Genomic DNA, 20,199 nt, shown 5'->3' with positions numbered 1-20,199 from the left:
CTCGGCCGGACCGAGCCGAGCGGGCCGAGACCGAGCCCCGACCCCGACTCCCCAGTCCCCGACGTCCCCGAGCGGCCCGAGCGGCCCGAGCCACATCGCGTGACGCGTAGCGCCCCACGCCTCGACCTCGACTCGCCTGATCAGTCTGATCACACTGCACCGGCTGCATGGCCTGCATGCTGCATGCCAGAGACCAGAGACCAGAGACCAGACATCAGACACAATCAGGGATCGAGTCAATCGGGATGACGGGATTCGAGGATTTCGAGGCAGCCTGAGCAAAGCCCGCGGAATCGGAAATCCTTGTTGAATGTCGAGTGCAACAGTTGCGTTCAGCCGAGAGCCGAGCCTAATCATGCGATTCTCTATTTTTTCCATAATACGCGCATCAAACTAAAACTAGACGATGAAAAATGATGGAGAATATATACTCAAGAAATTCAATTTTATTTCGAAAGAACAGAAATCGCATCGATCTAGCTCTCTGTTCTCCTTTCTAATCGTTAGAGCTGAAATTTACTCCAAATTCAAGTTCAGATAATCAATTTTATATTTTTGACTGTAACGTTACATATAGTATATTGTAATATGTATTTCACAAAAAATTGTCACGTAAGAGAGACAAGTTATATGCTGATACATGTAATGTAATATTAATTAAAATTAAGATCCCTAGTGTACAGGTGTAGGCCGTGTAGGGTGTTTGAACTTTCAACTGACGATTATTTATTACGGAAATTAATTATGGTGTCTTTACAGTAAAGTTACAGTAAATGATAGCATTAATTTAACGGTTGTCAAGTTATATCAAAATTTGTGAAAAAAAATCAACGTTATAAGTAAAAAAAAATTGATATCAAAATAAATGTATAACTGCCACAAGTTTTCCATTTGCCCATTTTCTCCAGTTCATTTCCAGGAATTCCAGGTTGAATATCTGATCTGACAACGTGTCTGTGACATGTGACAATATTTTTCGTTCGTTTGCTTTACCATTTCTTCAAAATCACATTGATGTACGCTCGGTTGTTGCAATTTTCAATTTTACTTGTCGCGCTCGACGAATAAATCTTGGATTGCTCCAAGACGTACGCGCAATAAGCTTCGACCAGGCACACTTCTTCATACAGGTCTTCCGTTGACATTTCGACGACGTTCGCGCCTTCATTTAATAACCATCGAAAACTCCTCGGCAGCATTTTCTCGAGTAATTCGAAATTCTTTGGTTTCACGCGGCTAAAATTGCAATGATACATCCAATAATCTTTAAAAGGTCTAAACAATCTGAGAATATTGTCCGTGCGTGAATTCGGGTTTTTATCCGAAATCAAGAGAGATTCGTCGATGATCGATTCAAGTGTTTTACAAGATTTCTCGGATTGATCCACGTCCACGTCCACGCCATGTCCGCTTTCCATGTTGATCAAATTGTCAAAAACAGATGCGTTGGTGCTCGAGTTTAAAATATCGGATATCTCTGGTAGTATATTCTCAATTTCGGAAGTATCTGCTGAAATACTTTCAGTTTCTTCCGCGTAATAATAATCACCTTTACTTGGACTTTCCATATTGAGACGAATATCATTTTGCTTAACAAATTTACCATCCACGTCTCGAACAAGTTTACGCTTCCGTTTCTTCGTTAGCCTTAAATCTTTAAATATAGCTCTCTTTTCTGTACTCGACAGATCTGTATTGTACGCTTTACAAAACTTGCACAATGATAATTCCGATAAAGTTTGTCCAGGAACAATATCTTTTAAACATGCATCGTCATCGTCATCTTTATTTTCATCATCTGCTGGACATCTACTTGATGGGATTGATAATTTACCATCTGGGAGAATCTCGTTAAATATAAATTCATCAGCTGATGCAGTTGCTAACGCACAAGTATTTTTTTCACACGCATACGTATCTGTGATTGTATTCCGAATATCGTCGTAGTGTTGCTTTTTCTTTATATCAATTTTAATTTGACACGGTATCTTTTTATGTAGATAATCGATAAAATCTTCCTTTCTCTCAACGCATTTCACATCCTCTTCCAAAAAATCTTCTATTGCATTCGTGCCCATCAAATCTTTCACCTTGGCGATTTTTGTTTGCTCGAAAAGTGATACAGTTTTTTCAACAAAGTGCAAATTTGAATCAACGGAATCTAATTGAATGCCGTATTGCGAAGTCAATTTGTAGATACTAAAATGAAAAAGAGACAATTGATTATTTACCTGTGATATTTTACATTATTTTTCAAGTCGTATACTTCTCTCTCTCTCTCTCTCTCTCTCTCTCTCTCTCTCTCTCTCTCTCTCTCTCTCTCTCTCTCTCGGCGTTACTTACGATTCTGATTTTGTCAAATGTCCACTTTTTGCAGACGAAAAGTCATTTCGAAGCATACTCGGAAGATCGTATAGTGGATGTTCCAACAATTGTTCAAGATACGAGTGACTTGGCGTTAATGTCGGAGAAAATTCATTTACCTCATTCAATGGTAAGTCAGTATAACTTACGTTGGTAATGCACTGTTTCATTGCGTAAACAAGATCACGTGGCATCAAATGCTTATGCGTAATTATCTCGGGTTCCTCTCTGTCTGTTTTAGAAGCAGTAGAGTTCAAAAATTTAATATACAAGCTATTAACATCTGGTATGTTTGGATTATATTTTAACTTGGTAGGACAGTGCGTATTAATTAAAACGGCTCTTCTACACTCGACATATTTCTGCCACTCCCGAAAACTGAATAGCTTTGTGTCGCAGATACCTTCGTCATTAATTGCACTGGAAAAAGAAAATAACCGAGATACATTATGATGATTATAACAATACAAGGAAGAAATGATAAAATTGACAATAGCGCGCATCGAAAGTCGCGCATCACATTGCAATGTAATATTATTTACAAGAGGATAACGGCACGTGCATGGAAGACGTTCCCGACGACATTCGACATACTTTTCCACGTTTTTTTCATCTAAAGCTGCACCGAAAGTCACGCAGTCGTTCATAATTACAGCGTACGGCATTTTATGCGAAGTAAAGTACGTGTCCCATTCCCCAGACTTGTTAAATACAACACCCCCAAAATTATGATTATATCTAGTTGACGGGTAATCGAGATTTTTCTTCAAAGCTTTTCGCAGGGAGCATCCATCTTCGATATCGCTCGCAATGACCCTTGATAAACCAAGTTTCATAATAGATTCTCCATGACCTGTTAGAGAACATCCTACATTTCGATTCGCATATGTGCTGCAACCTAATATAGAAGAGTCGCCTACGCTGCCCACTATTTTTTTGTTTAAACCACCACTTGTAACACCTGCAGCTATAGCGTATCCGTCATAAGCTATACAGCCAACGGTACTTCCACTATCTACGTAGATGAAAATTATATTATATATATCAAAATCATGTTTCGCCAATATTTTCCTTGCAAGATTAGAAGAAATATGAAAGTAACTTTCTGAGAAATGTCATATCTACAATTTACTTCCTAGTACTTCTAACAACTGATGATTTTCAACATTCTGAACAATTCCATCCAAATTAACATCAGAATTGCCTATTTCTTTCGATTTATCGCAAGCTAAATAAACTGCCGTAGGTGCTGTCATATTTCCTCTCGACAGCCAGTTTAATTTTGCATGTCTTGTTAATTTTCTTGCACCTTCCCCTACTACGATAGAGTTGGGAAAATTATCCAAAACGTATCTGGCAAGAGATATCGGATGTTCCACATCTGATATCGCGGCTACAGATCCACATTCCGATTTGAAGCCGTTTACTATGCTCGCATCCATTTGTACATCTCCTATTTTGTGCGACATGATATGCGATTTTATCATACATACATATATTTTAACGCAAACACATTTTTATACCTATATTATTTAAAACCGATCCATAACCGCAATTAAAAAATTCATCGCATTCTAACCACCATAACGCAATTTCTACAGCCTGTACAGAACTTGCACCACTTAACAAACTTTGATATCCAGTGGATGCTGCATTTTTACAACTCGTCGTTTTTTCAATAATTAGCGCATCATGAAAATTTCCAACATCACCATGTACAAGTATACATGGAGTATCCAAGTTTTCGCACTGACACTGCATTATATAATTATATGTAAATATCAAATATCAAATATCAAATTTCAAATTTCAATCAAATTAGTAAATGACTAATTTTTGCATCAAGTCTACATGCTACTATTGCAGATTTAATACAGATAATTTGACAGATAAATATAATCAGCTATTTGATGTGTTGCATATTAAGCGTGTGCGCAAAATTTTTTATAAGTATTTGATGCCCTATGGCCTATGCCTATGCAATACCTATGCACACATACATGTAAATATATGTTGCTATGTACACGTTGCCTTCAACTGTTACAGTGATTGTACATATTGTACTGAAAGTGTTAAATTCTCACATATATAATCGCCCCACACATACACATTGACACACACGCGCGCGCACATACTCCTCAATCACACATTCCAAGCTACCTTATTATAATATTATGAATCAGTTTGGACATACATACCTATTAATCTTGTCGGCAACATTACTAATTCCATTTTCCGTAATACCATCCAAACTCAGTAATGTTTTCAGTACTACAATAATGAATGCCATGGCACGGCCTTCGTAATTAGGAATACAAGATTTTTTATCAAATGTCATTTTCGGAGCAGATAAACTTATTAATCTTTCCGCATATGATGATATACTTTCTATAAATATCATAATAATATGTACTCGTTGCGTATGGAAAATGAGGATCTTTAAATTCATACGACGTTCATACTTGGTAGAGCTAATTCAGTGCAATATCGATTAACGAGGGATAAAAGATCTGGACAAATTATTTTCGTGACTCCAAGAAATTTTGCCATCCGTCCAATAATTCTTCTCATACCCTTGTGCGTTATGTCCATAGCTCGTGACAGGAAATTCATATCACTTCTTGTTAAAGATACTTCGGGAGGTACTAAGCGATCTAGTCTGTAATAAGATAAATGTCCTTCTCTCCCATATCTGCAAAAATTGATACATGTAAAAAACGTACACGATATATGATAAATATGTTATCATAAACAGAATAAATTTAATATAAACTATTAAAAAAGTCAGAGACAATTTTTTTAATGCGCGGTGGGACATAACATAAACATAAAGGACGTTAACAAAACCGTTTACTTTTACAGTTACGCATTAATTCATGATTTTATTATTTTAAAACTTGGAGCTTGAAAATGACGAGCAAAATATCCACAAATTACCTTATCATATCACCTAAATGTATATCCTGATTGTGAATCCTTAAAGCCAGATACAAGATAGCCCATAATTTTGTAGGTGTAATCAATTCCGGTCCTGTTTTATACCGAGTCGTTACATGACTTTGTTTGTATTTGTTGCGCTTCTGTCTTGGTACTCTTTTTGCCATATTTTTTATTCTACTTGTTTCCTCTTTAGCAAAGGAATTAAATTGTATCCTGCAATATGTACAACACACAACATACACATACATATATAAATGTAATATGGATAATATTTAAAAATATTGGAAGATAACGGAGAGTCCAATAGCCGTTTTGCTTTTTTTTTTCTTCAACACTCGTTTCTTTACCTCATACTCGTACTTTCGCAAGGTTGTCCCGCACTGGAGTGCGCGCTATATACACTTTGACTAAATGTACTGAGTACATCTCCTTCTGAGCCTGTTTGTGACTGCATAAACCTATCGTAGTCTGCAGTAATCATAAGTTTCTATACATAAGACATACATATTATGTTTATAATGAATTTTCAGAAATTGCATCTTACAAATTAACTACATATCTTTGCCAAATCATACTTTATTCCTATTTAATTCTCTTAAGGAAGTTTCTTCGGTTGGATAGGTAGAAGCTGTAGAATCTGCTAAGCTACTTCCAGTTTTTCTCCGTTTCCTAGCTCTCCTTTGCGACGAAACTTTGCCATATATAATTTCAGCATCCCTATAAAATATAAAAATACAATGCGTCATTATCCATTAATCTCAATAGCGATAGTTCCAACTTGTTGAAAAGTTGATTTTTGTAAATATTTCAAATAAAGAGAAATCTCTCAGGGAAAATCTAAACCAGATAAAAAAATAAGTATCTTGATAAACATATTTCATGTTTACGAGATTGTAATATCTGATATCTTGGAAACAAATGGTTTGTATACGGTATAAAATATTTGTAACAACCTCTTTCTATATCTTCTGGCCAGTTTTGGTATCGGCTTCTTTTTTGCGGAGACAAAGGCTATTTCTAGTTTTCCCAGATATCGTGCCCACAATTGCAACACTGTTATTTTTATATCAGCTGATATACCAAGTTCGATAAGCTCGTTTGTCAAACCAATTAAAACAAAATTATATAATTCCCAAGACGTCCATCCGAGCACCTCGTCTGCAAATTTGTACAACATAGAACAGAGAGCATAGCATAGAACAGAGTCGTATCCAAATCTTGTGGATACAAGTAAAGTTGAAACGTGCTTGATTATCATTATTGGTAGCACACAGTATCGGTATATTTATATTATAGGTATATCAGTCTCAAAATAAATTTCTTGCAAAATATATAAAGATAAACCTGACAAACCTGCTTTGTCACTTTTCGCACGATGGATTTTCGTTTTCCGCAATCTCGTAGTATTTTCTATGGGCAGTTCCAGCTCTACCTCTTCCCCGACATCCTGAGCAAATGAAAGTTGAAATTACCCTACCTATTAGTTGGCTAGTGCCAGTTCTTCTCTCAAGATGTTGAGTATACATCTACAAAGGACCTTACCTGGCTTTGCGTTTGACATGTCGTACAAAAGAAATAACCGGACGCTTTATAAAAATTGCTACAGCCACAGACTGCACACTTGAGCATTTTCTTTAGTAACTGTGTTTGAAAGCGATTGTATGAAACGCCAGATGTACACACGTACGTATGCAGAACTGGTTACAGTGTTACACCAATTTTTTCTTTTTTTAATTAAAGATTCGAGATAGGCACGTCCGCACGTTCCTATTTCGTATCGCCGCGGACGCCGCGGACGCCGCGCGCCGTGTTTCCAATCTCCAAGTCTCCAACTGGGGAGTCTGGGGACTGGGGTGAAGGGGTGAACTGAGGGCTTCAGTTAGTCCAGTTATATTACTATCACAACGCAAAACTTGTGATACCTTTCTTTCTCTGTTTCTCCATTCAGATCACTTTGGTAATCTTTCTAATAACTTGTAGACGTTGTAGACTGCTCTCGTCTCTCGTCGCCTTCATATTGATTTCTTTCACCGGATAGCGGATAGCGGATACATCAATAGTGACCGATAGGTTATGTTCAGTCACGTTACACGTGGTTGTGCAGGGTTGTGGTTATGGTTAGCTAGCCCCGCTAGTGCTAGAGACTAGACTCTAGACTCTAGAGAGCAGAGACAGCTGTAAAGAAATGAAAGGGTCGATGCGGTAAAGAGAGACGAGGGACGAGCCAAAACAAATTGTCACATGTGGATTCCGGGTATACTTACCACAGTTACCACTAGTTACTTTACCCTAGGGTATGCAAACAACATATATATATTATGCATGTAACATGAAACATTAGATTTAGATGGAAATGCCGATAATCCGGAAAGATTTTTCGTATAAGAATTAGGACGATATATCGAGATCGGGAGAAAGATCATGACGTAGAAATTCCGTAGAATAATAGGGATAGATCAATAGAGAAATAAAGTAAAAAGGAAACATTTTATTCAAGACACTTATTTTATTCTTATAACTTACTACATATTATGCATCATTGTATATTGTATAATCCCAAGTAATTTATTCTCGCTGTAGGAAATAACTGATAATTTCGTACAAAAGTGTGGATTCGATAAGCACCGTGCTCAAATATAATGCTTATAATGGAAATTGCATAATGCTAAGCGAGTAAAATTTAGACGCGCGTAAATGATGACTGCTGTTCCAAAATCTAAAATCAACACACGCGTTCCATTCGCGCGCGTAATATTTAAACTAATTTCTTTGCCTCGAAGAAGCTCTTGAGATGCTTCATTTGCCACGCACCCATAATCAGGACAACTACCGTCTGAGTCAGAGACCACCAGAATACACGGCGGTGAGTGCTTTCGGATGTCTGCCTAAAGCGCTCTTCCCGATACTGAAAAATTTGAAACATTTTCACGCAACAATCTCCCAATCTCTCTCTCGTGACACTCGAGACTTTACATAGCTCATGGAAAGTTGCTTTATATTTTATATAGAAAGTGTGCATTTCGTACCCTCTGGTAGTTTTGCTCCTTGGTTATTTGCCCGACTTGATCTAGAAGCTGGCGTATTCTAAGCTGGAGCTCCGACAGCTTTTCCTTCTGCGCTACATTGGCATAATCGATCGCATGTTCCCCTACTTGAATATCTAGATGTACTCTCTGTAACGGAGATTTATTTGCCAACGTACGTGAGATGTGCGCGTGTCTTTCCCTCCCCGCCTCCCGATACACAGTACGCATATATGTATAGGTATTATAGGTATCTTACCAATTGAGTACCGCTGAACCAAGCGGTGCTGTTCGAGTACAAGCAGATTACGTGTTCTCCCGGAGTATGCGAGGTAAAGGAAATTCGACCTTCGGAGCTATAAACCCGAGAGAGGATAGGTTTGTCGTCGGGATCCTTGACTTCGACGTGCATGCCAATGCCAGGGCTACTTGGCATGAAACCGCCGCTTCTTGGGTCGTAAAGCTCCACTTTGTAATTGACTGCAAGTTACGAAAATAAAGAATCAAGAAATCAATAAATCATTTTCGAGTAAAGTCGAGTAAAGGCTCAGGCGGGCAAGTGGAAGTAAAAAGCAGATCAATATCTTTTTTCACCTGTATTTTGGCAAACTTTTAATCGCGCGAATCACGCGAATCACGCGAATCGCGAGATTAAAAGATTGGATTCGGGATATGAAATTAATTTCATTGTTGAAATAATAAATTACTCGCGCTTTGGCTTTGGATTTTTTACCTAAAACTGTAGTGTCGTCGGGGATCTCTTCGATGAAGCATTTCCGCTCAGTCTCACCGATATGAAAATACAGACCAGTCCCAAACTGGAGAGTGTACAGGAAGACGAGAAAAACACTTGCCTGTTTTAGTTTTAACATGTTTCGCGTGGTAAGGTATTGCCAGTGACAAGACGATAATACGAGAGATCACGAATGAACGTTCGCATTCGCATTCGCACACATGCCAGACGAGAGGCAGCGAGAGCCAACGAGAGCCAGCGAAACTGGAGCAGATGGAAGCAACTAGACGGAGTATGTACACGGTACACGTCACCTTGGAAAAGCAAGAACAAACAACCTCTTGAGCACTCTTGACAGAGTCTTGAAAACAAACTGACTTGTTGGTTTGGTAAAGTTTGGTTTGGTTTGGTTTGGTAGACGTCAGAACGTCACGTCGACACACGCATGTACCAGTAATCTGCTTCTGCTCTGCACAGTGCACGTATCAAATCACGACGGCAGTCGGCAGTCGGCTGAGTCGGCACTCGGCATTCTCGGCAGTCAACGGCAGTGGTGAGTGGTGGCAGGTGGCACTACCAGGCACCACCCTCGGCACCCTCACCTCACCCGCCAGCGGCGCCAGCCCGCCGCGCCGCCAGGTAACGTTCACTTATCGATATTCCGGCGAATATCGATATAATCGACAATGAATCGAGAAGTATCTCTTCCGTCATTTCCGTGCGCGCGCCGCGCGGTGCGCGCCCATGCCGGCCATGCCCCGTAGCCCTAGCGCCCTAGCTCTAATTCCGGCAACTCCGCTACTCCGCAGTACTCCGCACTCTCCGTAGTCCGCTACTCCGCTCCGCTAGTAGCTAGTAACGGTCCGCTACGCTGAAAGCTGAAAGCTGAAAGAGTGGAAGCTAAAATCGTGTCATCGATTCTTGTCGACCGCCGTGGGCGCCGTGGCCGTGAGCCGCCGTCGGCGTCGCCTCAGTCACAGTCGCCCCCGGTCGCCCGGTCGCCGTCGATTCTCGTCGATTCTCGACGAATCGAGAATGGATGTCTACCTGTTGACGTTTATCGCCGCGGCGATCGTTGTACTAATTGTCATATGTACCGCTTTCTTACAAGGTAGATTCCACACGCTCTATTACTTAATAAGTCAAGAGTTGCTTTACATATGAATTAATCATATGTGGTAAAACTCTGTAACTCGTGTAACCATGCTCTCTGTCACTTAACCTTTAGGTTGTGAGTGCTGTGACACAATCAGTCGAATAACGTCCACTACCAAAACTTACTACTTACAACTTACAAATAGTCGAATCGAGCTCAACGAGTTATAGTCACAAAAAATTACTAGTTTCGAATACCGAATAATTTTTTAATATTGTATTTAATATAAGAGGCTTGGAAACACACACAACACGCGCGCGCGCGCACACACACACACACACACACACACACACACACACAGAGATATATATATATATGGCTTCTTGTTTATTGAGAAACATGATCGCACGTATCTCTCAACACCTCGAGATAAATAAGCGAGTTTTATCCTATAGCTATGCGGAAGGTACGAGCCAATAGACAAGCTCGAGACGACGGCGAGGGTGTGGCGCAAGCTGGACGATTGAGACGAGTAGGCGCCGTAAGAAATGTCAGACGTCGTATGCAGGCAAATGCTAATTATCGACCCGAGGAAGATAGACCCGATAGACGGGTTCATCATCCAGAAGATAACGATGAGGATGGGGATGGGGAAAGGGATGACAAAGTAGAGTCGCCAGATCACAAGGTAGGAGCGAAAAAACGGGCAAAGCTAGCGGCTAAAGCCGAAAAGAGGGTCCAGAGAGAGGTGGCTGAACGAGAGAGGGAAGAGCGTAAAAAACGGGAACAACACTTGCAAGAGGAAAGGGATAAACAGGCTGAGAAGGAACAAGCCGAACAACTACGAACGGAAGAAGCGGAAAGAAAGGCTCGAGAGGAAAAGGAGAAGCAAGAATACGAAGAATATTTGAAGATGAAGGAAGCTTTTAGCGTCGAGGAGGAAGGTTATCAACAGGAAAACGGAGAATACGAGGAGAACTTGTTGCAAGAGTTTCTTACGTATATAAAGCTGAACAAAGTACTGGTTTTAGAAGATCTAGCTGCGCATTTTGGACTGAAGACAGCGAGCGTAGTAGAAAGAATTCAACAGCTGCAAGCTAATGGTAATTTAACCGGTGTAATTGACGATAGAGGAAAGTTTATTTATATATCGGAAGACGAACTTGAAGCTGTTGCTAAATTTGTGCGACAACGTGGTCGAGTTAGTATCACCGAATTAGCTGAAAATTCGAATAATCTAATTAATTTGACTTCTGCTGAGAGTTGTAGCGTTTCAGCTAGCTAGATATAGATAAATAATAAATATATGCTACGCCAAGCTCTTATTGCATATATTTTGTACCGAATACGATTGTTGCATACAATGCGTACAGCGCCCGCGCGCGACTACTCTAACAATTTCTATCTTTATTTATAATATAAATTTATTACATTTTGAAAGAGTAATTTTGAATTTTAACCGCTTCTGAGTAGCCATTAATAATTTTTCCTTTTGGTTCCACTTTCTATGTAATTCTGCTGGTGATGCAACCATTTTTTTTAAATCTTATCTTTACCTCTTACCTCTTGCTTAAAGAGATTAGCGGGAGCTCTAAACGAATCAAACTAGAAATTGATTGTAGCTCGATACATTTTTAACCCTACTATTTTTTTATATCCTCCTTGAATCCTTAAGAAATTAAATTAATACGAAAATGTAGAAAGTAGAAAGACTCAACGAAAGATATATTTATAGTAGGTAATTTCAATTTCCGATCTAAATGCACCGTCTAATGGTTTTTATTATTTTTTAAGTCAACGAGCCAAGACAATATAATCGTACGACGTATTTCGCTTTTCTTCGTTGAACCTTTCGATAACGCGCGACGTGGCGTCCGCGGAAGGAATTCTGCGACGCGATGTGCGTACTGACGACATATGGAATCGATGTTGCGTCAGATTCTAGTTTACCTTAAGCCACAAGAACTACACACGTCGATTCTCATTTTCTCCTGAGAATTGTATATAATTTATTCCGCAATGGGCACGGCGCTAACACGATTGTTTCGTCACAAAAAAATATACATACATACATATACATGCATGCATGCATATATATATATATATATATATATATATATATTTCCGGTTTCAGAATATTGTAGATTACTTGTAGATTACTATTACGTAGATAAGAGGAAATATTCTTCACAATTGAGGCGGCGAAAAGTGGAAAGATTTTGAAATGGGATAAAAAATATGTTTCGCGAAAAAATTAAAGAGATAGTAAAAAAACAATTCTTGTGTCTAAACACAGCCGCGTTATCTTTCCATTGCAGTCGAAAAATTCGTATTCGATAACGATATGTCGTATTATAATGTTTGACATATACAAAAATAGAAAGGATCGTTTTCAATTTTAGTATTCGAGAAAGCACGCGATCTCCATCGGATCATGTTGGTCGAAAATCTCTTAAATCGGGTCAAAATTTAAATCTCTACGATTTGAACAACAATTATCATTTCTTTGATGTCACTAGGTAGAAGAGTAGAAATTTCTTTGAGCATTGAAAGAGGAAAGGATAGAGGAAAAGGAAATGTGTCCGATGAATCTACGCGATGTTGTCGTTCTGCCATGCGAGCATGGCAACGGAAGCGACGACGCGACGTCTCGTCTGAAAATGCATTTAAATCACATTCCGTTGGCCGTTGGTCGTACACGTCCAAGTGTAAGTATTTTTAACGTTATTCGCGCGAATCCACCTGTTCTTAGATCATTGACTGCGGATACGATTACCAGCTCTTGTTTTTATGCCGCCGCTGGCGAATTCTATAAATGTCTGTAAAGACGTGGAAGAGGGGGCGGTGGAGATTTTCGAGAAACACGTTTCGGACAGTATTCCTTGCCGTCCGAGGGGCCGCAAAACTTTTCCCGTCGATTAATATATTTGTGCATGTATCCCAGTAGGCGTGCATGTATCCTGTTGAAGGAAGTAAAATCGTCTCTGCTACCGTTCTATTTTTAAGTAGCGGAGTCTTTTTTCCATTTTGTTAATAAATAAACCTATATACCTACCCATATCGTACATCTATTTCAAAGTGATATTTATTCAATACCTAATTGGTTTTTTAGACTTAATTATTGCTGCTATGCATATATATTTAAGTATTAGACTAGACTCATTAGAGCGTGCGGCTCTAATATATACATATATGTATATAAGTAGCGAGTCTAGGTAAGCTTATATATATCGTCGTATAAGCAGTACGTAGGTTTGCGTTAGAAGGCAAGCGAATTAACGAGCTAAACGATTAGCTGCTATCGATATCGAAGATATTATAAGACGATCTTAATGATTCTATGAATTATTAATGAATTTGTGTCGAGTGTTCTATTAATGTAAATAAGGCTACACGGCTGGGCCCCGCCATTCTCCCAGCTATGACGGGGGATATTCCGCGATTCTGATAAATTAAACGGCTCGATCTCATTCTCGACAGATGAAATGATCACATGATATCGTCTCTGAAGAAAGGAAATTAGAATTGTCATATCTTTCATTCGAGTCTTTTTTTCACATTGTTTGTTTGCAGCAAAGTATAATAAAGATGCAAGCTTGATCGATTGATTCATCGCATGTTTTTCAATTGCAATTTGCGCATTACTTCCGGTGTTGCAGATCGGCAGGAAAGTATCTTCTTCGCTCGTTTTCGATCCCCGATGCATATTTATAGATTAATAGATAGGTATCTACAATCGCGACGATTAAGGAATTATAATGTATAATTGTATAAACTACTGAGTGTGTCCATCCAGGTGTTAATGTTCGTTCATAAGCCACGGTCACGGTACGGTATCCCCACTCGACGATGATCAAAGATTGAGGAAGGGGAATGTCGGAGACTATGTAAGAACGGCAGAATTGACGGAGAACCAACAGAGTCTTGTTGCGATCGACTCTCCGTAACGTTTGCTTCTAACTTACTTCGAGACTCGGCAGATCCGGCCATCCTTATATCAGATCTATTTCATTCAACGAGGAACGAAAGCGAGTGTTAAATCGACTCAAGTGGAACTTTACTACGGATCGAGACTTAAACTTTACGGTGATCGTTAAGATCTATGTGTCGATGAGGTGCAAGATCTTAGATTGTCAAGGCAATTCCCCGACATTCTTACCCAGCGTCAGGTAAGTGACGAAGATGGAAAAGTTACGTCCGCGCCCGTGTATCGAAGATCGTATCCACCTGTTTATCTGTTTGTCGACCAAACTTGAGTGATTTTCACCAATTCTTCGTGACTCTTTGATCATTAAAAGATTTCAATTTCCTCTTTCAATAAACTTAGCGCCCGCGCGCGCGCACACATGTTTACTTTTTTGTTCTTGATATTTAACGAGAATTTGAGATTACGAGACATTTTAACGTGGTCAGGGTGTCAGTCTCTCTCCTCCTTGTGTTCCGTTGATGGATTAAGAATTGACATCATCAACTCTCCTATTTCTCTCTCACGTATCTTCTTATCCTGCTACGTTAATCTAAATGTATAATTAAGTAGTTGAGAATATCGAAATGTCGCGAGACATTATCTTAATTTCTTCATGATTCCAAAAGAGTAAAGAAAAGAAATTGTAAAAATTTCGATGAATATTATTGAGACATATTACGTGTGCTCGTTAGTAGTTTGTAAAGCGTACTTTTGCAGCGTATTTTGAAACATATCGGGAAAATATGCAAACGTGTTGAAATACACACAGTTATGCTAAAGATTGTAATAAAGATTAAAGAAGCAAAGTGAAAGGAGTGAAAGAAGAAAGAGGAATACATCGATAGCTCCGAAAACTTTTTACAGAAAGAATGTCTCGCAACATTGGACTTTACATCATCAGCTATTTCCATTCTCTAATAATGAATAAGTGCATCAGAAGCAGAATAATGTAGTATCGACCGATATATTTCGCAAAAAAAAAACCGACCGTTTATAATCGGTGTATAAAAATTACAACTTAAAAAAAATCATCATTTTTCTAATTTTCATAATTTTTACCTTCCATTGTATTGGTATTTTCCGCAGGCTAGCCAAAAATCTTGGAACGCGCAAAGGGAGTCGACGAGGCAACGCTGGAAATCGGCTTGAATTATTAGTTCTGGTTCATTTGCATCACGTACCGTAGAGTATGTAACGAGGGTATAACATTTTCTTGAGAAAATATACAAGTACACTAAATATACTAAAGTAGAGTACAACTAAAATATTGTCATCTTCTTTCTTTCTCTTTTTCTCTCCACAGCGATAAGAGAGATCAATCGATAATTTTTTGCGTCAACTAAATTTACAGGTGTTATCAATAAGAAATTCAGCAAACTACCTCCGAGCCATTGCTCATCATTAGCGCGGATTGCTTCGACTAACCCGGTTTAATTGAAAACTGCAAGAAGAAGGAACAATTGTTCGTTACGTCTAAAATTTATATAAGATAGAAAAATGGTATATACCAACGTTAGCGGTACCACGATTAAAGGACCTTATCAAGAAATTAAGTACGTACAATATTCCCACTTATTAATAAAGAGCAATAAAATCATGAATTTTGCATAATCTATAAATTTTTTGCAACACATGCTTATTAATATAATATTGGAAAATATCTTATAACTTATATAACACAGGATAAAAAAAAACTGAATAGTAATGCTCAATTGTAAATGTTGAAGGAAAGACAAGGAAAGACACGTGTCGCCAAGACAACAACAGCAGCAGCAGCAGCAGCAATACCGCCAGCAACAATCATCAAGAAAGGATGACAAGTACGGCTCTTGGGGACCGATTTTTAAAAATAAGGAAAACTTTGTCGACATGCATACATGTTAAGATTCGTTTTTCACCGGGACATATTCACACGTGTGCTATTGCGGCCTTTGAAATGTGGTGCTTCTCGCGCGGAAGCGATTTAAGATTAAAATTATTCCTCGCGAATTATGGCTCTTATTTGTGGTATCGCGATCGATTGAATCTAGTATTAATCACAATTGCTCAATCAGTGGCATAACTTGAAGCTTGCGGCTCTCTCTCTCTCTCTCTCTCTCTCTCTCTCTCTCTCTCTCTCTCTCTCTCGCGCGCGCGCGCGCACAAAACAATCTAATCTGAATTTATATCTTAAGTATATACAATCGCGATAAAGAATAGACAAAAGAATCTACAAATCGTGACGCACGTGAAAGCTCTGTGTAATAAAAGGTACTGCATAAACCATTTAATGATTTGTAATGTTCGAATGTAAGCTTTAAATGTCAAAAACTGTGTTGAAATCCTATCGACTTGCATTATATGTGCGTTGAAAAGTATGTGAGTAATTTACAAAAGTGAAAGTGAAAGAATTTTCCGACTTTATTATCATTATTTGATAACTGGGTGTGATTAGTAACATAAGTTATGCCACTGTAGTGAGCTATCCTCTCGGTAGCAACACAAATACGTGACATTGTTTGATTGATGCAAATACCCGAAATGCAAATTGTAATTCTTTTTTAGTGCTTTGACAATTATCGTTTTTTCTGCGACAACAATGTCTCGAAGACGCGATTAGAATGAAAATATTAAATCTGCAATAACGACGACAATGGTTCGGAGAAATGTTGATACGCTTCTCAAGATGTTTCACTTTCTCAATTCTGTTTTTTTTTACTTTGCTTTTAATTCTATCGTCGCACGCTGTACTGGGTATATATGTATATGCAGGGGGCTTACATATTATATGATGAATTTTAAGCGCTTAAAGTTATGAAATAAAGGTGCATTGAAACAATCAAACATGTAAAACATGAACTACGTCGCCAAAATGGAGTAATTGATTAATTTCTTTCGTATGTGAGTGAGAGAGATTGTTCTTGGTTCATGATTAGTTGGCAAATATCTCATGAATTCGTGGAGCGTTACAAACCTAACGATATCCGTCGAAATCGTTTTGCAAGAGATAAAATCGAGAAATGATAAAATGACTTTTAAGGAATAACCATTCTAACCATCTAACGAGATATTATATATTTCTTTTTGGCTTAAAACAATAAAACAATAAAAAATCTTATATCGAACTGAAGTAGGGTGAGAGACCAAAATACCACAATAAACGACGATGCGCACCATGGTTCCGCCGGATATGGTGGGAGAAGAGGAAGTGACGGAACAAACGGTATTAAAAGCGTAGCAGTCTCTTTTACTCGAGGACAATAAATCGACCGAAAAGACTGTTTTCAAAAAACGTCGAAATTATTAATATATATACATACATATAAAAGACAATTTTTGTGAAATAACGCGGAGTATAAATTCGATCGAGCAAAATTAAATAAAATATTTTTTATTTTGTAATCAATATCCCCCATATAGTAAAAAACAGTGGATCGATGATTACTTTTTCATTATCGCGCGACAGTCGCGATAGGCACGAACGATTTAAGCGACTAGCCAAATTGAATATTTTATAATTTTCTAGTAGTAGTAGTATAGTATTATATATTAGTAGAGTAGTTTAATTGATATATCTGTTACTTTTGGGTATGTTAAGACGGAATGTCAATACGTTTGAAAATTTCGATGAACGTTAGCCCATCCAGATGAAAAAAGGAAAACTCGGGCTTTCTCGCTTTCTTACGCGAGCTTTTTTTCTCGCATCTCTGGGCTCGGGGCTCGGACCGCTCGGGGGGTAAATCGAGAGTCGGCGCAGCGCGGGGTGCAGTGGTGCGGTGGTGCGGTGGTGCAGTGGTGGAGTCAGTGGAGTGATGCAGCAGTCGGTCGGAGCGCGCCGATTCGTTCGGAGGCATTCGGAGGTCGAAGGAAACGCACAGGGGGGATCGCGCAAGCTACTCGCGGATACTCTGCGCGTATCTATCTAGACGATCTATTTATTTATTTATTTTTCTCTAGTTATTTATTTATATCTAAGGCTAAGGTTAAGGCCGCGTGATCCGGTATCACTAAGCGTATTCGCGAGCAGCCTGAAGTTCGCTTTTCGAGTTTTGCGCGTCCGATCACTAAGATCACTTTGTCCCTTTCGTTCCACGGCGTTCTTGTCTCTCTACGTTCTACCACGATCTATCCTGATCTATCCACTGCTACTACGAAGAAATCGACGAGGACCGAGGACCGCGAGGAGTCGACCCGGCCGTGTCGTCCAACGTCCAACGCGACGCGACCGGCGGATGCCGCCAGACGCCGCGCCGCTGCTATTTCGAGGCTAGGACATACCGGTGAGTTAATTCTCGCACGCTACGATTCCTTGGTGGTGGTGGTGAACCATTCGGTGATCGATCGTGGATTAGTAATCAAAACTTGTGTAAATGAAAAAAGACATATATGCTGACGTTGAAACGGTAAATTTCGAATAATCGACCCCTCACCCCTCGCCTCCAACTCGCGATTATTTACTCTAGCTCTAGGCTCTATAGGGCGTGACTCGGATATGAGATTCAAGATTCAAGATTCAAGTATTCAAGTATTCAAGTAGAATACCGTCCTCAAGGAAATCTGCTTCGTCAAAGAAGCAGATATATAATTATATATGTCTTAACGTAAAAAACGACACCTATTATAACTTCGTACGTAAGCGTATAAGCGTATATAATACGTAACGTACATAATAATAAAACCGGGCCTCATCTGTGACTCGTGATAAGATTGGACAGTCATAGTCATGCCTGTGTCGGCCTGTGAATCTGTCGATGATCATCGAGTCGATGATCGATGATTATTAGCGCGACGTATGTATACACTAATAATTTTTTCACAATTTCCTCCACGCGACCGATGCCAATTACAAAATCGAATTCATCTCGCGTAGAGTATGAGTATACCTATAGAGTATATTATAGACACCTAGACCACGCGCACACGCGCATACTTGATATATCTTTATGTTGTTAATGTTGTTATCTTTGCGTATGAGCGAGTGAGAAAATTCTGTTGAAAAGAACGTTGAGTAGAAGTACTGAAGAACGAATCTCGACTGGCTCACATGATACATGATACATTATACATACATATATGTACATAATATAAATATACATACTGTAGCTATCAACAATAGATAATTGAATATATCGCTGGCGCTAGAGCATTTCGCAAGAGCTATGAATTTAAATTTAACGTGCCTAGCTCTTATTCTTCGGCTTTGGTCGACTTGAATTTGAAGAGTAGATCAGTGATCAGTAGAACATAAATATCGTAGACACGTAGACCACGTAGACTGTAGACTGTAGACTGTAGGTATAGTAGCGTGAATGCTTGGATCCAGGCCGGATATGGCCGGAAGTGGTAGAGCTTTCTCGCTAGGCGCGGGATGATTCCTCGTGTCGAGGGATGTCTCGGGAATGTCGGATGTCGGATGTCGGCTCTTCCTCTCGCCTGGTTGACGCCGACGCCGACGCTCGTTGTATCTATAGGTGCGTAATGCCATCGCCGCGCCGCGCCGCTATTTTTGGCAGCGTTCAACGTTCAACGTTCAACGTTCAACGTTCAACAGTCATCCGGGTCCGGGTCAAGGCGCGGGGTGTAGCATGTAGCTATACCTTCTCGTGCAATGTGTGCGTGTGTACGTGTGTGCGTGTGTGCGCTCACCCAGCTCTGCGTTTTCAGTTTCCGTGCTCGTAGCTCGTAGCTCGTACTCTTGCGCGCGCGCGCGGACTCTTACTTGTCGCTTGTCGTTCGCTCGAGTTTTCTTCGCGCCGCGCCGCCCCATTCGTGTCATCAGGGTTGCTGAATATAGTGAATATATAGCTTTGACCGATTAGCTTTGATTTAAGAAACCAATCGTCGATATCTCTCATTATTCTTTGCGGAAAAGAAATTAAATAAATACACCGCTCCGCTCCGCGCTCGTCGAATTATCGCGCGACACATAACCGGTCGCACGGTGCAAGAAGGAGCAAATGCAAAAAAAGTCTAAATACTCGATCGAAGAATTTTTTGATATGCGACGCGTCAACTTTTCACGCGACTGCCCGCCTATTTTAAACACATGTTTATCATCGTGCACGCGCGTGCCTTTCCTTGCATTAGATTAGCGCAG

At 39.5% G+C, this 20,199-nt stretch overlaps 5 protein-coding genes across 9 annotated transcripts in view; 2 read left to right on the top strand and 3 right to left on the bottom strand.

Moving 5' to 3' along the window:
* Positions 1 to 532: 532 nt before the first annotated feature.
* Positions 533 to 7,552, bottom strand: Taf1b (TATA box-binding protein-associated factor RNA polymerase I subunit B). Of its 3 annotated transcripts, none has more exons than XM_071713237.1 (11): positions 7,227 to 7,552; positions 6,847 to 7,152; positions 6,658 to 6,751; positions 6,258 to 6,462; positions 5,880 to 6,021; positions 5,652 to 5,791; positions 5,302 to 5,517; positions 4,827 to 5,056; positions 4,563 to 4,752; positions 2,344 to 2,784; positions 533 to 2,199 (listed from the first exon to the last, which is right to left on the bottom strand). In XM_071713237.1, exons 2-11 carry the CDS (start codon positions 6,931 to 6,933, stop codon positions 990 to 992), a joined length of 2,955 nt encoding a protein of 984 aa, XP_071569338.1. In that variant the 5' UTR covers positions 6,934 to 7,152; positions 7,227 to 7,552; the 3' UTR covers positions 533 to 989. The 3 variants fall into 3 exon arrangements, with proteins under 3 accessions (XP_071569338.1, XP_071569339.1, XP_071569340.1); XM_071713238.1 differs by having other exon boundaries at positions 6,847 to 7,145; XM_071713239.1 differs by lacking the exon at positions 2,344 to 2,784 and having other exon boundaries at positions 6,847 to 7,552.
* LOC139776545 (isoaspartyl peptidase/L-asparaginase) lies at positions 3,347 to 4,556 on the bottom strand. The gene is made up of 2 exons (XM_071713279.1): positions 3,888 to 4,556; positions 3,347 to 3,817 (listed from the first exon to the last, which is right to left on the bottom strand). Exons 1-2 carry the CDS (start codon positions 4,123 to 4,125, stop codon positions 3,486 to 3,488), a joined length of 570 nt encoding a protein of 189 aa, XP_071569380.1. The 5' UTR covers positions 4,126 to 4,556; the 3' UTR covers positions 3,347 to 3,485.
* Positions 7,553 to 7,790: 238 nt separating the features above from the next.
* Eca (transmembrane p24 trafficking protein eclair) lies at positions 7,791 to 9,545 on the bottom strand. The gene is made up of 4 exons (XM_071713277.1): positions 9,061 to 9,545; positions 8,587 to 8,807; positions 8,331 to 8,477; positions 7,791 to 8,209 (listed from the first exon to the last, which is right to left on the bottom strand). Exons 1-4 carry the CDS (start codon positions 9,197 to 9,199, stop codon positions 8,060 to 8,062), a joined length of 657 nt encoding a protein of 218 aa, XP_071569378.1. The 5' UTR covers positions 9,200 to 9,545; the 3' UTR covers positions 7,791 to 8,059.
* A 100-nt stretch (positions 9,546 to 9,645) lies between these two features.
* Positions 9,646 to 13,768, top strand: Ddrgk1 (DDRGK domain containing 1). Its single transcript, XM_071713270.1, has 2 exons — positions 9,646 to 10,171; positions 10,612 to 13,768. Exons 1-2 carry the CDS (start codon positions 10,096 to 10,098, stop codon positions 11,439 to 11,441), a joined length of 906 nt encoding a protein of 301 aa, XP_071569371.1. The 5' UTR covers positions 9,646 to 10,095; the 3' UTR covers positions 11,442 to 13,768.
* A 1,706-nt stretch (positions 13,769 to 15,474) lies between these two features.
* Positions 15,475 to 20,199, top strand: part of Rols (rolling pebbles) — a 35,191-nt gene continuing 30,466 nt past the window's right edge. For 2 of the 3 annotated variants that reach the window (XM_071713230.1, XM_071713233.1), the window contains exons 1-2: positions 15,475 to 15,676; positions 15,851 to 18,382. The gene's annotated coding sequence lies outside the window, so the exon portion shown is untranslated. The remainder of the gene's footprint in view (positions 15,677 to 15,850; positions 18,383 to 20,199) is intronic. The other variant, XM_071713228.1, reaches the window with a different exon arrangement.

Source organism: Temnothorax nylanderi, unplaced genomic scaffold, assembly GCF_030848795.1.
Source record: "Temnothorax nylanderi isolate EJ_2023f unplaced genomic scaffold, tnyl_v1.0 TNYL_tig0122_pilon, whole genome shotgun sequence".
Lineage (NCBI taxonomy): Eukaryota > Metazoa > Arthropoda > Insecta > Hymenoptera > Formicidae > Temnothorax > Temnothorax nylanderi.
The sequence above is the reverse complement of the archived record's forward strand: the minus strand, read 5'-3'. Positions and strand labels throughout refer to the sequence as shown.